Source organism: Nicotiana tomentosiformis, chromosome 12, assembly GCF_000390325.3.
Source record: "Nicotiana tomentosiformis chromosome 12, ASM39032v3, whole genome shotgun sequence".
NCBI classification, from domain to species: Eukaryota; Viridiplantae; Streptophyta; class Magnoliopsida; order Solanales; family Solanaceae; genus Nicotiana; species Nicotiana tomentosiformis.
Window position 1 is genome coordinate 44,850,273 of NC_090823.1, and position 17,758 is coordinate 44,868,030.

General features: G+C 41.5%; 1 protein-coding gene across 1 annotated transcript in view; it reads left to right on the top strand.

The window, feature by feature from the left end:
• Positions 1 to 17,758, top strand: part of LOC104104750 (chlorophyll(ide) b reductase NOL, chloroplastic) — a 45,774-nt gene that overhangs the window by 4,574 nt on the left and 23,442 nt on the right. Inside the window, exon 2 of the mRNA XM_009612902.4 lies at positions 10,480 to 10,548. Coding sequence (XP_009611197.1) covers positions 10,480 to 10,548 — 69 coding nt within the window. The remainder of the gene's footprint in view (positions 1 to 10,479; positions 10,549 to 17,758) is intronic.

Genomic DNA, 17,758 nt, shown 5'->3' on the forward strand with positions numbered 1-17,758 from the left:
CTTATGAAGGAAAATTCAACTTGTGCGTGGTGATCATAGATGACTTCGAGTTGATAGTTGGGTTGGAATTCATGCGGCAAACCAACACCATTCCTGTTCCTTATGCCGATATGCTACTCATGATGGGAGCAAACGGGGCCAAGCCCTGCATTATCCAATGCACAACCATAAAGATGGCCGCTGAGAACATCTCGGCCCTGCAGTTGAAGAAGGGAGTCAAAAGACGTCAACCTACGTTCCTGGCTACCCTCTGTATTGAAGATATAAAATGCTCTTTGAGTCCCATTTCTGCACCCGTGAAACAGCTGCTAAAGGAGTTTGAAGGCGTCATGCCACAAGACATGCCAAGGAGATTCCCGCCTAGGCGCACTGTGGACCATGAGATTGAGTTGGTGCCGGGTGCGAAGCCACCTGCCCGGGCGCCTTACAGAATGTCACAACCCGAACTCACAAAGCTTCGGAGACAGTTGACGGAAATGCTAGACACGGGGATCATTGTGCCCTCCAAGTCCCCTTATGGGTCCCCCGTGCTATTCCAAAAGAAACAGGATGGCACCTTACGACTCTGTGTGGATTATCGGGCCCTGAACAAAATCATAGTGAAGAACAAATACCCTATCCCACTAATGGCAGACTTGTTCGATAGATTGGGTGGTGCTACAATGTTCACCAAAATAGACCTGAAGACAAGTTACTAGCAAGTCCGAATTGCTGAGGGAGATAACACAAGACGACCCGTGTGACAAGATATGGGTCGTACGACTTCCTGGTCATGCTATTCAGCTTGACTAATGCTCCAGCCACATTTTGCACCTTGATGAACCAAGTCTTCCGAGAGTGCATTGACGAGTTCGTAGTGGTCTACTTGGACGACATTGCGATAAATGGTAAAACATTGGAGGAACACCTGGAGCACCTGCGGAAGGTCCTAGCCCGACTGCGGGAGCATGAATTATATGTGAAGCTATCCAAGTGTGCATTCGCCCAAAAACAGATTAACTTCCTTAGACATGTCATCGAGGAAGGGCGGATAAAGATGGACCAACAGAAGATTCAGGCTGATTGGCCGCCGCCTAAGGATATCCACGCCTTGAGGGCGTTCCTTGGCCTATGCAACTTTTATTGGGGATTTGTGAAGAATTACTCTCTGCCGTTGACAGAACTCCTAAAGAAAGTCACGCCTTGGGATTGGGGTCCCAAGCGAGCGGAGGCCTTCAACGCATTGAAAGCGGCCATGTCTAGTAGCCCTGTCTTGGCCCTTCTTGATTTGGCCAAGTCATTCTAAGTACAAATGGATGCCTGTGACTATGCTCTGGGCTGAATCTTACTACAAGAGGGGCACCCAGTGGCGTACGAGAGCCCAAAGTTGAAGGATGCAGAACGACATTATGCCGCCCACGAAAGAGAACTATTGGCTGTCGTTCATTGCTTACGCCTTTGGAGGCACTGTCTGCTGGGAACCCCGTTCGTGGTCAAGACAGGCAACACAACAGTTAGCCATTTCATGACCCAGCCAAAGTTGAATGGTCGACAGGCCAGATGGCAGGAACTCCTAGCGGAATTTCACTTCAACCTGGAGTACCGAAGTGGGAAGACTAACCAAGTTGCTGATGCGCTCAGTCGAAGGGCTGACTTAGCATCGGTGTGCCTACTCGCCACCCTAAGGGGGAGCGAAGTGGCCCCCACTATAAGAGACCAGATACACGATCTACTCCCAAAGGATCAGGCTGACAGTATTTGGTTGATTTGGTAGGACAAGGCAAGACTCGCCAGTTCTACATGGAAGATGGGTTCCTGAAAGGAAAAGGGAGCCAACTTTATGTTCCTAAAGAAGGAGATCTGCGAAGGACTCTTCTGACAGTATTTGGTTGATTTGGTAGGACAAGGCAAGACTCGCCAGTTCTACATGGAAGATGGGTTCCTGAAGGGAAAAGGGAGCCAACTTTATGTTCCTAAAGAAGAAGATCTGCGAAGGACTCTTCTGATAGAATGCCTTGATACTTTGTGGGCCGGCCATCCAGGTGAAGAACGTACCATGGCGTTGTTGCGCCGTGCTTATTATTGGCCTCAAATGGCTGATGATGTTGCTCAGTATGTGAAGACTTGCCTAGTATGCCAGAAAGACAAGTCAGACCGCTTGACACAAGCGGAACTTTTGGAGCCATTGCCTGTTCCAAAGAGACCTTGGGAAAGCGTTTTACTGGATTTCATCACTGGATTGCCCAACGTCGAAGATCTTACAACTATCTTGGTTGTGGTAGATCGATTTTTCAAGTATGCCACATTGATAGCTGCCCAACAATATATATCAGCAGAAGATACCGCTCAACTCTCTCATGTTGTCAAATATTGGGGTCTTCCTAAAGACATCGTTAGTGATCGCGACTCTCGCTTCACTAGCAACTTTTAGATTCAACTCTTTAAGTGCCTCAGGTCCAAATTGAGCCACAGTTCAAGTTTTAATGGCGTGCTGGAGGAATATCTCCGCCATTTTGTTACCGAATTGCAGAAGAATTGGGTGAACCTTCTGGATGCTGCTCAACTGTGTTTCAATTCACAAAAGAGCTCTAGTACAAACAAAAACGCTTTTGAAATTGTTACCGGACAACAACCACTACTCCCACACACTGTGAATGCCCCAAACATGTCAAAATCTCCTCGAGCTGCTAGCTTCTCGAAGGAATGGAAGCGAAATTTGGAGATAGTGCGGAGCTATCTTGTCAAAGCCCAGAAGCGGATGAAAAAGTATGCTGATCAAAATCATCCCTTTGTTGAATATCAAGTAGGAGATAAAGTAATGGTGAAAATCCCAAAGCGGTACTTGTTTGCCGGGGGTCCATGACCCTCGCCTATTGCAAAAGTACATTGGACTCTTGTCCATTGAGAAGCGCATTAGGAAAGTTGCATACTGGGTGGATACCCCAGCCTGGTGGAAGATTCATCCAGTCTTCCATGTTAGCCTTCTGAAACCTTTTCGGGAAGACATGGAGGATCCTTCGCGGAGCCAACTCACAATACCCAGTATTCGAGGCCCTAATTCAACCGGGAAAAGGCTGGTAGAAGCTATTCTCGATGATCGAGTGATTCATGCTTCACAGAAAGATCACCAAGAGTTCCTTGTAAAATGGCAGGGCTGTGATGCGGAGGAGAATACATGGGAGAGGGGAACAAACCTCACAGCCTACAAGAGCATGATCGAAGATTATCTTGCAAGTAAGGCGCCGAGGACGTCGCCAACTCAAGTGGGGGAGAATGACATGGGCGGCTTCCAAGCCATGCCCCATGACCCCTTGGACGCGCCCCATGGCGTCATGGCAAGCCTCCCATTGCCTAGCCCCATGGACGGCCCCGTGATCTTGGCCGCGCCAAGTGACAAACGCGCCTGTGCCTATGTCGCCCCACCGATAGCCCTCGCCAGCGCCCAGCCGCAGACAAATGCCAACAGCGTCGTGCGCGCAGATTCTGTTGCTAAAGACAAGGTTGCTGCCAACGGACTTGTTTCTGCTTTGTAGGAATCTAAGTCATTTTTATTGTATATATTGAGTAACTTTACTTCATGTATTTCCATTATGTTTCTCTAGCTTAGTTATGTCAAGTCCTGTAACTTTAGTTTATTTTTTTTAAATACTATTAGAGGGGATCAATCAATCAAACTTTTTAGCAAGCAAACAATTCTCTGTACTGGTGTCTCTCCCCCTCGACACCGTGTTGCTTTTCTGTAATAACTTTCATTAATGCAATCATGCTTTCTTTCATTCTCAATTCTCTTTTATGTTCTCTCAATTGCTCTTGACATTGGTTTTCCCGTACGGCACTGACAATCTCGTGTAGCGTACGGAGGGGACCCTAGTTGGCGGATAATAACTATAAAGATATCGGTTGCTTAGCCTTATGTCGCCCTTCCAAGGAATCTCGGGAAGACGCCGCGTAACAGTGGTCATGTCTTCAAATATCAAAAAATATGTGTCCCAACAGCCTAATGATGAATAGTGGGAGCATGCATAAAGTGGCTTACTTTATTGACAGTGTAAGTAATATCGTGTCAGGTGAAAGTGAGATACTGCAACTTACAAATAATACTACGAAACAGAGTTTCATCATAAAAGGTCTCACTATCACCCAATGTAAGCTTGTCAATAGGAGTAGATGGAGTAGAAATATTACTACAGGTAGCCATACCCGTTTGTAAGAGGAGGTCATTAATATACTTGGACTGATGAAGCATGAGTCCAATGTTTTTGCCATGTAGCCTTAAGGACTAATATAGGTCCTTAATGAGGAATATATTCTTTTTGTTGTATATTTGGTAGGAATATTTTCTCTTGGTTGTTTTTGGTTGTATATTTGATGTGTGATACTAGGCGTAGGGGAGAACAATGGTGCTGACTCTGAAGCAGAAGTCACAACGTGTTCATTTCAGACATGATGGCGACGACAACCAAAGAAAAGTTAAGAAGACGGCTTAGGCTCTGATACCATATAAAAGTTGCAATCATCTGTATCTTTTTTGACTAGAAAGATATATTTATACAAAGATGTTTAGTTGAACTAGGAAACAAAATTACAAGCAACGTTGGTCTACAAGATTCTCATGTATCAAATATACTACCAAGAAAGTATTCCAGCCAAATATACATCAAATACTAAACATACAACCAGGAGAATATGTTCCTATCAAATATACAACCAAGAGAATATCTTCCTTTTTAGTAGAAACCTTGCAGTAATTCCTTAGGAAAGAAATGCATGTGTTAAGTTAAGTGTGCTTTCAGTCTCCCAAACTTATGAGGTTTAAGCTGAATAACTCTCATCCTTTGACCCAAATGATGCTTCCTTAAAGTCGTCTCAATTATTTTTGGTTTACTTTAGATTGTGAACTCTGTAGTACCATGAACTCTGTAGTACCATAGGTATAGGGAAGATCTTGGCACTTAGAGAAAGTAGTGAAATGGAATGTGATTTCATCTTTCCAATTGCTTGACTACGAAAATTCCTAGTGATGCAAAAAAGTGAGATTTTGAAATTTCTAAAATGTCCCTCTCTTGAATTGAATGGAGACACATACTGGAGAACACTTGTAATATATGCAAATGAAAAAATTGAACTTCTAAAGAAAGCCAAATTTGAATTTTAATCTTTAACGAAAGGGTTTAATTTGAGAAGGAGATCAGTCGGAGGAGGAAGAAAGGATCAACATCTTTTCTTGAATAAATTGAGATCAACTAGTGCCATGATTGATAGTTATGGGATTAGTCAAGTATGTGTCGAATCTTTTCTCCATCTTTTACAATATCTTTTTTGGTTAAGATATTTATTCAAATATTCCTTTTTAACTTCAACTTCAAATATTCTTTTTCTCAACTTCAATAAAATATTTTTCAAACGCCTCTTAATAAATGCTTTTCAAGTTGTTTTCTTTCTGTGATGCATTTCAGTAATCAGTTTTTTTCTTGTGAGAAAGTATGGGAGAAAATATATTATTGATATTGGATGTTAAATACAATACAAGAGGTCCCTATTTATAGTTATACACTACAAGGAGATATTACTCCTCTTCCAATGTGGGACAAGACTACACTATACATATCTGTAAACTAACACTCCCCCCCCAAGCCGGTGCATACACATCATATGTACCGAGCTTGTTACACATGTAGCTAATACGAGAACCAGTAAGAGACTTAGTGAAAATATCTGCTAGTTGATCATTTGACTTTACAAACTTTGTAACAATATCTCCTGAAAGTAATTTTTCTCTGACAAAGTGACAGTCGATCTCAATGTGTTTAGTCCTCTCATGGAACACCGGATTTGACGCAATATGAAAAGCAACTTGGTTATCACACAATAGTTCCATCTTGCTGATTTCTCCGAACTTTAGCTCCTTGAGCAACTGCTTGACCCAAACTAACTCACACGTCGCCATAGCCATGACCCGATGTTCGGCTTCGGTGCTAGATCGAGCAACTACATTCTGTTTCTTGCTCTTCCACGAGATCAAGTTACCTCCTACTAGAACACAATATCCAGACGTAGAACGTCTATCAAAAGGTGATCCTACCCAATCAGCATCTGTGTACCCAACAATTTACTCATGGCCTCGATCCTCGAATAGTAATCCTTTGCCTGGAGTTGACTTTATATACCGAAGAATGCGAATAATTGCATCCCAGTGACTATCACAGGGAGAATCCATAAACTGACTTACAACACTCACCGGAAAAGAAATGTCAGGTCTAGTCACTGTGAGGTAATTCAATTTGCCAACCAACCTCCTATATCTTATAGGGCCTCTAAGAGGCTCCCCTTGTCCAGGCAGAAGCTTAGCATTCGGATCCATAGGAGAGTCAATAGGTCTGCAACCCATCATTCCAGTCTCCTCAAGAATGTCTAAGGCATAATTCCGCTGTGAAATAACAATACCTGAGCAAGACTGAACGACCTCAATACCTAGAAAATACTTCAATTTGCTCAAATCCTTAGTTTGGAAGTGCTGAAAAAGATGTTGCTTCAGATTAGTAATACCATCCTGATCATTGCCAGTAATAACAATATCATCAACATAAACCACTAGATAAACACGCAGATTAGGAGCAGAATGCTGATAAAACACAGAGTGATCAGCCTCACTACGAGTCATGCTAAACTTACCAAACCAAGCTCGAGGGGACTATTTCAAACCATATAGTGACCTGCGCAATCTGCACACACAACCACTAAACTCCCCCTGAGCAACAAAACCAGGTGGTTACTCCATATAAACTTCTTCCTCAAGATCACCGTGGAGAAAAACATTCTTAATGTCTAACTGATAAAGAGGCCAATGACGTACAACAACCATGGATAAAAAGAGACGAACAGATGCTACTTTAGTCACGGGAGAGAAAGTATCACTATAATCAAGCCCAAAAATCTGAGTATATCCTTTTGCAACAAGACGAGCCTTAAGCCGATCAACCTGGCCATCCGAGCCGACTTTGACTGCATAAACCCAACGACAATCAACAATAGACTTACCTGCAGGAAGAGGAACAAGCTCCCAAGTGCCACTCACATGTAAAGCAGACATCTTGTCAATCATAGCATGTCGCCATCCTGGATGAGATAGTGCCTCACCTGTAGACTTAGGGATAGAAACAATGGACAAACAAGATATAAAAGTATAATAAGATGACGACAGACGATGATAACTTAAACCGACATAGTGGGGATTAGGATTAAGTGTGGATCGTACACCTTTGCGGAGTGCAATTGGTTGACTAAGAGGAGACAAGTCCGCAGTAGGTGCAGAATCTGATGCGGGGCGTGAATCACCTGGGCCTGATGCTGGATGTGGACGACGATGATAAGTCAAGAGTGGTGGAGCTGCAGAAGGTTGAACTGGATTATGTGGAGGAACTGGAGCTATAGGTGGTGGAGCTACAACTGGAGCTGTAGGTGGTGGAGTTACAACTGGAGCTGTAGGTGGTGGAACTGGAGCTATAGGTGGTGGAGCTACAACTGGAGCTGTAAGTGGTGGAGCTGGAGTGACTGAATCTCCAAAAGATGAAACTGGTAGTACCTCAGAAATATCTAAGTGATGACCTGAACCTGTGAAGTATGATTGGGTTTCAAAGAAGGTAACATCAGCGGACATAAGATACCGCTGGAGGTCAGGAGAGTAGCATCGATACCCCTTTTGTGTTCTCGAGAAACCCAGAAATACGCACTTAAGAGCACGAGAAGCTAACTTATCTGTTCCTGGAGTAAGGTTATGGACAAAACAAGTGCTTCCAAAGATACGGGATGGAAGAGAGAACAAAGGTAAGTGGGAAACATGACAGAGAATGGAACTTGGTTCTGGATAGCTGACGATGACATACGATTAATAAGATAGCAAGATGTAAGAACTGCATCCCCCAAAAACGCAACGGAGCATGAGATTGTATGAGTAGGGTACGAGCAGTTTCAATAAGATGTCTATTCTTTCTTTCAACTATCCCATTTTGTTGAGATGTGTACGGACAAGATATTTGATGAATAATCCCATGAGATTTCATAAACTGCTGAAATGGGGAAGACAAATACTCTCGGGCATTATCACTACGAAATGTGCGAATAGAAACCCTAAATTGATTTTGAATTTCAGTGTGGAAGGTCTGGAAAATAAAAAACAACTCAGATCGATTTTTTATCAAAAATATCCAAGTGCACATGGAATAATCATCAATGAAACTGACAAAGTAGCGGAATCCCAAGGTGGAACTGACCCGACTAGGGCCCAAACATTTGAATGGACTAAAGTAAAAGGTGACTTTGCTCGATTATCAAGACGCCGAGGGAAATGTGAGTGAGTATGCTTACCGAGCTGACATGACTCACACTCTAGAGCTGACAAGTGAGATAAACCAGATACCATTTTCTGAAGTTTTGACAAACTGGGATGTCCCAACCGTTTATGTAATAAATCTGGTGAATCGGTAACAGGACAAGTTGTAGAAGGAAGACAAGATGTGAGTCCATGTGATTTAGCAAGGATAAGGTAATAAAGTCCGTTTGATTCACGCCCGGTACCAATGATCCGCCCCGTACTGCGTTCCTGTATAAAAACATGGTCATCAAGAAATAAAACAACGCATTTAAGTGATTTAGCTAAGCGACTAACAACTATGAGATTAAAAGGACTATTGGGAACATAAATGACTGAATCTAAAGGTAAGGAAGGAAGTGGGCTTGCTTGACTTATTGCAGTTGCCATGGTTTGAGACCCATTGGCGATTGTGACTTTTGGAAGAGATTAAGAATACGAAATAGTAGTGAAAAGAGATTTGTTACCAGAAATATGATTTGATGCACCTGAATCAATGACCCAAGACTCAGAGGATGAAGATAGGGAGAAACAAGTCACGCTATTACCTGTTTGAACAATAGAAGCTATCTCAGAAGATGTCTGCTTACACGCTTTGTACTGAAGGAACTCAATATAATCTGCTAAAGAAACCATCCGTCTATTCAAAGCATCGGTTCCCATGTCGCTACGAGATGTCTGCTTACATGCTTTGTACTGAAGGAACTCAATATAATCTGCTAAAGAAACCATCCGACTATTCAAAGCATCGGTTCCCATGTCGCTACAATTTGTAGTAGTAGGGTCAACTTGAAATAGTGGAAATAAGTAACTCCTGTGAGAAAATTGAAGAAATAGCTTGAAAAATACTGTTTGCAGCAGGAAGACAGAACATTGTTCTGCGCCGGAAACACTGTTCACGCTGGAAACACTGTAGCTGACGGAAAAACTCAAAGTGGTCGGAATGAAACAAAACAAGTGAGGGTAGGATCGGAATTACCAGGCGATCTTACTGTTCAACTGGAACTTTTTCAAAATCTGGCCGGAACAGTGCTCACGCGCCGGTGTGTGGGTCAGATCTCGCCGTAAATTTTTTTCTTTTATTGATAATCATATCCTATTAAAAAGTTTCACTTATCCTGAAGGCTAGCATAAGATCCAGATTCACTGAGTCTTAAATTGGTCCCATGTGTAATCAAGATTTGATCCGTAACTAGTAGCCTGACCTGGTGTGAAATTCTTGGAGCAAATGACAGGACTTCCTGGATCCATATTTCAGTGGATACAGCTTCTCAAGAAAGTATTTAGCACTCGGCACAAAACTTTTAGATATAACTGTCTCCCTTTTGTACCTTCGTATTGATTCATGACCACCTGGGTTTTTGAAGATAGACCTAAGAGTCATGAATTTGCTCTCAGTGAAACAAAATGAATATGGGGTATCCACCTAGATGGCATGGGAAAGATAGTTTGCATTGTAGCGCAGACCTTATTTATCATGGTCGAATAACAAAGCATAACTGCTGATGGTATGAATTAAGTAAACTTTACAGCCCTATTTCTTCAGCTGGAGTGCTAAATTATGTGATTCTGGATTTGTAGCTCCTTTGGGTGCTTTTAGTGTCCACCCTTTCCCCGACAATTCCTAAAATGCAATGCGTTGGTTATTAAAATGTATAATTTCTTGTTTCATGGTTGAAAAAGCTGCCGACGCCTACTTATAGGTGGTCACTTCAACCTTTTTGTAGATGGTTTTTATTGTTCTTTAGATGCTTTAGAACTCTTCACATCTTTTCTCCATTTTGATCCTTAGTTTTTATCAATTGTGTAGTAACTAAAAGTTTGTATGCTGAAACTTCACCCATGTTTTTGCATAATCACCGAATACATGAATTTGAATTAGATTGGGATGTAATATGTTCAATTTCATGTTGCTTGACAAGTTCAATGGAATTCTTTACTTTCTAGCAAAGAGAACCATAAAATTTGTAGCTAATGCCATGTGTTCATGGATTATCTTTCAATCTGCCCACTTTGTTTCTCAGAGTTGTTACATGGATACAGAATAAGTCACACTGAAATATGCTGCAGTTTCTCTTTGTGATTTCACTTCACTATAGATGTCTACAATCAACATTATTTTATTATTTCAGGAATAGGCTATGCATTAGCTAAAGAATTTCTCAAGGCGGGTGATAATGTCATCATTTGCTCCAGATCAGGTGATTTCATATCATAGCAACAATCGTTTGAGACCATGGACGTTAATGATGTCATTAACCAATAGATTATTGGGTTTCTCATTGTTCATTTCCTCTTTCATTTTTTTCTTTTTCTTATAGGTTGTGAAAAGGCAGTCAATTGTGTAATAATGATATATGCTGAATATATAGTGGGATCATGGTAATAGATGTGCCATTAGTGGTGTACCTTAGTTCGAGAATCATGATGATATAGGAGTTTGGGATAGATCTAAGGTGGAGACTTGTTGCCAAATGCAAGGCTGAGATTCAGCCAACTCTGCAACTGGGGGGCTGAGATTTGGCCAACTCTCCACTGAACATTGTCTTAGATGTCTGGGGATCTTTCGCTTGTTAAACCGAACTAATGTATAGTCTTTGCCAAGTTCTCCTTTAAAAAGATGTCAGATCCTATCTTAACTTGGACCCCAGAAATATTTGATATTTCTCAAAAAGCTAAAAGCCATCTCTGAATCTTGAAACTGAATATAAATGTTATTCTTTAGCAAGTTGTGGAGGATTAAAACAACAACAACAACAACCCAGTAAAATCCCACTAATAGGGTCTGGGGAGGGTAGTGTGTACGCAGACCTTACCCCTACCCCGAAGGAGTAGAGAGGCTGTTTCCGAAAGACCCTCGGCTCAAAAAAAAGAAGACAAAAGGGACAAAAAGGGAGACAATATTAGTATCACAACAACAATCATAGGATAAATAGGAACACCATGAAATCCAGAAGAAAGATGCAAAGTAAAGGGAGACAATATTAGTATCACCACAACAGTCATAAGTAAAATAGGAACCTCATGAAATCTAGAAGAAAGATGTAAAGCAAAAGCGATAGCTAGTAAATAAGACCTGCACTGAAAAGAGAAATAGTAAGCCACAACATTCCCACTAGTTATCTTAAAAAATTATCTTAGACAAAAACCCTACATGGCTAGTCCTACCATGTTACGAAGTAAGGCACGACTCAACTACCTCCTAACCTACAACCCTAATACTCGACCTCCACATCTTCCTATCAAGTGTCATGTCCTCGGAAATCTGGAGCCTCGCCATATCCTGCCTGATCACCTCTCCCCAATACTTCTTAGGCCGCCCTCTACCTCTTCTCGTGCCCTCCGTAACCAGCTGCTCACACCTCCGTACCGGAGCATCTGGGCTTCTCCTCTGAACATGTCCGAACCATCTAAGCCTCGCTTCCCGCATCTTGTCATCAATGGGAGCCACATACACCTTCTCCCGAATATCATCATTCCTAATCTTATCTATCTTAGTGTGCCCGCACATCCACCGCAACATCCTCATCTCTGCTACTTTCATCTTCTGGATTTGTGAGTTCTTAACAGGCCAACACTCAGCCCCATACATCATGGCCGGTCTAACCACCGCTTTATAAAACTTACCTTTGAGTATCGGTGGCACTCTTTTGTCACACAGGACTCCAGATGCTAACCTTCACTTCATCTATCCTACCCCAATACGGTGTGTGACATCCTCGTCGATCTCCCCTCCCCCCTGGATAACCGAACCAAGGTACTTGAAGCTGCCTCTACTCGGGATGACCTGCGAATCAAGCCTCACATCCACGCCCACTTCCCCTGGCTCACCGCTGAACTTGCACTCCAGGTATTCTGACTTCGTCTTGCTCAGCTTGAAACCCTTAGACTCAAGAGCCTGTCTCCAAACCTCCAGCCTCTCGTTAACACCGGCTCGCGACTCATCAATCAGAACTATGTTATCGGCGAATAGCATGTACCATGGCACATCCCCTTGAATATGGTGTGTTAACGCGTCCATCACTAGGGCGAATAAGAACGGACTGAGCGCAGAACCTTGGTGTAGCCCCATTATAACAGGAAAATGCTCAGAGTCGCCTCCTACTGTCCTAACCCGAGTCTTAGCCCCATCATACATGTCCTTAATCGCCATAATGTAGGGAACTGACACACCTTTTGCCTCCAGGCATCTCCAGAGAATTTCTCTAGGAACCTTGTCATATGCTTTCTCTAGGTCAATAAACACCATGTGCAGATCCTTCTTCCTCTCTCTGAATATTGTGGAGGATTAAGTATGAATAATAAACGAACTTCTGTTTACCTATCAAAAGTCGAAAAATAAAAATGAAAGGAGTACAACTCTGTTAATGCAACTTCACTTTCCAAAGTTAGAGCAACTAGAGTCTGAGAAGGTCTGATGACCAATATTGATTCTCCTTATTGAATAGAAAAGAAATCCAGACCTTCGAGCCAATGAAGATTGAAGACCGAGAAAATTTTATAGCCAATATCATTCCAAGCTCCATGTTAGAATTTGGACATTACAATTAAGTAAGAAGTGATGAGACTGGCGTAAGTGCAGTTTTTTATGTTCCTTGTCAATGTGTTACTCAATTAAATACTCCTTGATCAAATCATTCACTCCATAATCTTCATAGTTTGGTAGATCTTTGCTTACACGTATAACGGCCTTTGATGGGCCACACAATCAAGGAGATTATATTGCACTCAAGGATGTGGCCTAGTGAAGTAGATACAAACCTCGGGGACTAGCGTTCAGATTCACAGAGAAAAAAAATATTCGGTGATTTCTTTCCATCTGCATAAGTCTTGGTAGACAGATTTACCAGTATAAGTCTTTGTGTTGATGGAGGTAGTAGGTATCCCGTGGAATAGTCGAGGTGCGCTTAAGTTGACCCGTACGTCACCGTTGTAAAAAAAGCTAATTATGTAGTTAGCTCCTTAAACTTGGCACGATTTATCAAGTAGACATCTTAACTTTGTTAGTGACTATTTAGTTACCTCTTCTTGGCATAGATGTATTTCCTAAACACCAAGTCCAACTGACCATGTGTCTGACTAACAATCGGCGGTGATTTGTCAAACGAAAGAACAAAACAACGACAGGTGTAATTTATAAGGAAAAAATGAAATATAATATTTAAAAGGTTCCATCTTCCCCATTTCAGAACCCTTTCCCCTACTTCTTTGCTTAACAACCCCTTCTCCACAAAAATTCCTCATCTCCCAATAGTTTGAAACAGAGGGCAAATGGGTAGGGCAGTCAAATATACTGGTTGAAAAGATCGATGGGTGGCTATCAGTTTTCTGTCCGGCCATGACTAGACCTATTGTTGGTGACCTCAATCTCTATGTGCAAGTGATGAGTTGTGCAGTGGTGGTTGGAACTTCTCTCTTTTTATTTCTTATTGCTCTCTTCAGGCACTAGAAATTTGATTGCTTGATTATTGCATTTATCCGTTCTTGGAGATGGTGGAGGCAATGTGATTGATTTTGTAAGGAATTTAGGAGCTTTGGTTGTGGTAGAAGCTGGTGGGTTCTTTGTCCCATTTTTGGTTCTTTCTTTCAGACTATGGTCAGATTCCTCTCAAGGAAGACAAATCTGTACTCTCGATGACCCACTAGAGCCTTATAACAACCCAAATCTTTTGTCTATTGTCTGCACTCGATACTATTGCAGCCTATAAATTATGGCTTTCAGGTTGCCTCAACCTATTCCTCTTCTTGACAGGATATTATGATAGTAGATTTTGCGTTTTTAGGTGAAGGAGATGAGGTGATTGAGAAGCCCCACCCCGGCTGCCAGCTTCTTTTTCATTGTTTCCGTCGACTTCTTCCAAGAAAAGTAAGGAAGAAGAATGTGGTGATTAAAAATGAAAAAAAAAAACGGAAAAGCATAATTTTAGTCATTTATACGCTAAAGTGTAAATGAAAAACACAGGTTTTGCCATGTCAGCATGAGGTGTTTATGAGACACACCTCTGTCAAGAATAAGTGTCTAAATGGTCACTGGTATAGTTGAAGTGTCTACTTGACAAATCGCGCCAAGTTTAAGGGGCTATCTAGATATTTAGCAAACAAAAATCAAGGGAATCATATCATTTAGGGTGTGATGTCCAATTAAAGCGATCTGAACTTGAGTGGGCTATGCAATGAAAGCTATGTCATTGTTCTCCACATTACTAAAGCAAAGAGATGGAAAGCACATAAATACTTCAACTACTGGTAGTTCCTTTTTTGGTTGCTACAGTAATATAAGAAAGAAAATCAAATGGTAAAAGGCTAAGTACAACTTGGATGTCGGGATTTTTTTTATGACAATTGGCATTACTCAATACTATAGGACTCAGCTTGTTGTGATTGTTCTGCCTGCCAAATAGAAGATGAAGGAGAAGAAGATCGGAAACCAATATGTGTGAATATGGCTGTAATGGATTTTTTACCTGCACACTATATTTTTTTTTTGAGAAGGTAACATTTGTTGCATATATATTAACTGTATCAAAACAGGTATAGTTAACCATAATTACAGAGGGTGGTACAGGAAGATTATCTAGTCCTTACAAGGATCCTAACACATCAACAAAAGATTCTTGATCTTCCATGTACTCTTGCTTACACCAAAAATAAAAAAGAGCTAAACAATGCATTTTCATTCTCTGGATACTACTATGTCTATCTTCAAAACATCTTTGATTTCTCTTTTTCCAAACAGTCCACCAAACGCAAGCTGGGACAATCGTCCATCTCTCTTTCTAATTAGGGGAGCTACTAAGTCTGTTCCAGCATTCTAGAAGTTCAATAATACTCCTTGGCATTACCCACATGATTCCTTTCAAGATAATGAAAATCCTCCAAATTTGTTCTGTTATCCTGCAGTGCAAAAAAAGATGGTTGATTGTCTCTGCCTCTTCTCCACATAAGTAACATCTGGAGCATAGGTGGAAGCGTCCTGAGTTAAGACTGCTTTTCTGGCTAGCAGCCACGTCAAGCAAGCAACTTTGTATGGAATTTTGACTTTCCAAATTAGTTTCCAAGGCCAACTTCCAATCTGATTATTAGAGGTGTTGTATTCCTTGTAGGCAGACTTGACTGAGAATTTACCTTGCTTATCCCTTTGCTAGAATATACAATCTTCAGGAGTGGATATCCCTTTGAATTGATCCAAGGTGTTGTAGAATTCTGTTAGCCTGGCGATCTCCCAGTCATTGAATAATCTTCTATAGCTAAGGTTTCATCCTTGGTTTGACCATACATCTCCCACAGTTGCTCCTTGCTGCTGGTTCAGGCTATAAATGTCTGGGAAAGTTTGTTTCAAAGGACATTGGCCTAGCCAGGTGTCATCCCAGAAAGAAGTTTTCATTCCATTGCCCACCTTGAATCTAGATTTGTTTTTGAACTTTGGCCACAAGTTCATGATTGATCTCCATAGACTGACACCATAAGGATTGGTTGTAGAGTTGGTAGTCCAATTACTTTCCATTCCATACTTCACTCTAATGACATATTTCCATAGTGAGTGTTCACTCGAAGCAAATCTCCGGAGCCATTTTATCATTAGGTTGTGGTTCTGAATTCTTAGGTTCCTAATGCCCAACCCCCCTTCGTTCTTGCTTGTTACAAGTGAATCCCAATTGACAAGACGGATTTTTGCCTTTGTCACTGTTGCCTTGTCAAAGAAAGTTCCTTCTCAATGCATCTATTCTTTTGACTACATTTGTCGGGATAGGAAATAGAGACATCATGTAAGTGGGCAAGGCATCCAGTACACTATTGATTAAAACTAGTCTGCCCCCCTAGGAAAAGATATTGGCTTTTCCAGTTAACTAGTTTCTTTTTACACTTCTCTAGTACACCATTTCAAATTTCTTTTGACTTGCTGTTTGCTCCCAGAGGCATTCCAAGATACACTGAAGGAAGTTCTCCAATTCTCCCTCCCAGAATGATAGCTAGGTATTGGATATCAGGGACCTCATTGACCGGATATAGATGACTCTTGCCCCAATTAAAATGCAACCCAAATATGGCTTCAAATAGAATAAATATCACCCTCCGAATTTTCAGTTGATCTCTATCGGCTTCACAAAAAACTAGTGTGTCATCGGCATACTGAAGGTGTGTGATTTCTAGATTGTTGACAGCCCTAGTAGATACATTGAATCCCTTGATTCAGGTGTTACCCTGAGCAGTTTTCAACATGTCATTAAGACCTTCCATAGCAATGATAAACAAGAAGGGGATAAGGGATCACCTTGTCTCAGGCCTCTCTGGGATGAGAAGAAGCCAGATGGGGAGCCATTGATAAGGATGGAGAATTTGATAGTGCTTATGCAGAATTTGATCCAGGAGATCCATCTGCCTCCAAACCCCATCTTCTTCAAAATTCCAAGCAGATAACTCCAGTTCAAATGATCAAAAGCCTTCTGAATGTCCAGCTTACATAGCTTACATAGGATGCCTGGGAGTTTGCTTTTGATCCTTGTGTCTACACATTCATTTGCTATAAGTATGACATCCATTATCTGTCTCCTTTTATAAATGCCATCTGTTGAGCATCCACCAATTTATGTACCACTTTTTGAGTCTCTAGTCAACAACTTAGAGATGATTTTGTAGATGCTACCTATTAGGCTGACGGGTCTAAAGTCTTTCAATTCCTTGGCACCCACTTTCTTAGGAATCAAAGCCACATAGGTGGCATTGAAGCTTTTTTCAAAAACACCTATATCATAAAATTTTTGAATAACAACAGTGACATCAGCATTGACTACCTCCCAACAGTGAGTGAAGAAGGCCATGGTATAGCCATCAGGGCCAAGAGCTTTATCCCCAGCACATGCTTGAACACTGCTCCATATCTCTTGGGCTTCGAGCGGACTCTGTAGTATCTGGTTTTCTTCTGGAGTGATCATAGGACAAACTCTGAGGTTTCCATGGGGCCTCCATTCTTCTGACTCAGCGTAGAGGTTTTGATAGAATGAAATGATTTCCATCTTGATGTCTGCAGGATTTCTGATGGGCTCACCTTCAACTTCTAACATGTCAATGTTGTTGTTCCTCTTATGAGCATTGGCGGTTCTATGGAAGAACTTGGTATTATTATCTCCTTGTTTCAACCAAAGAGCTCTTCATCTCTGTCTCCATGTGACTTCTTCTTTTCTTGCGATCTCCTCAAATTCCACTGTTAATGTTGCTTTTGAGAGTATTTCATCTTCATTTAGATTCCTGAGGTCCTGAATCTCATCTAATTCACTTAATTGAGAGAGAATGTTAAGCTTCTGCATTTCTAGATTTCCCTGAATAGTTTTGCTCCACTCTCTGAGTTTTCCTTTCAGAGCCTTCAGCTTGAAAGCTAGAATATAGTCAGGTCTTCCTTCACAGTTGAAAGAG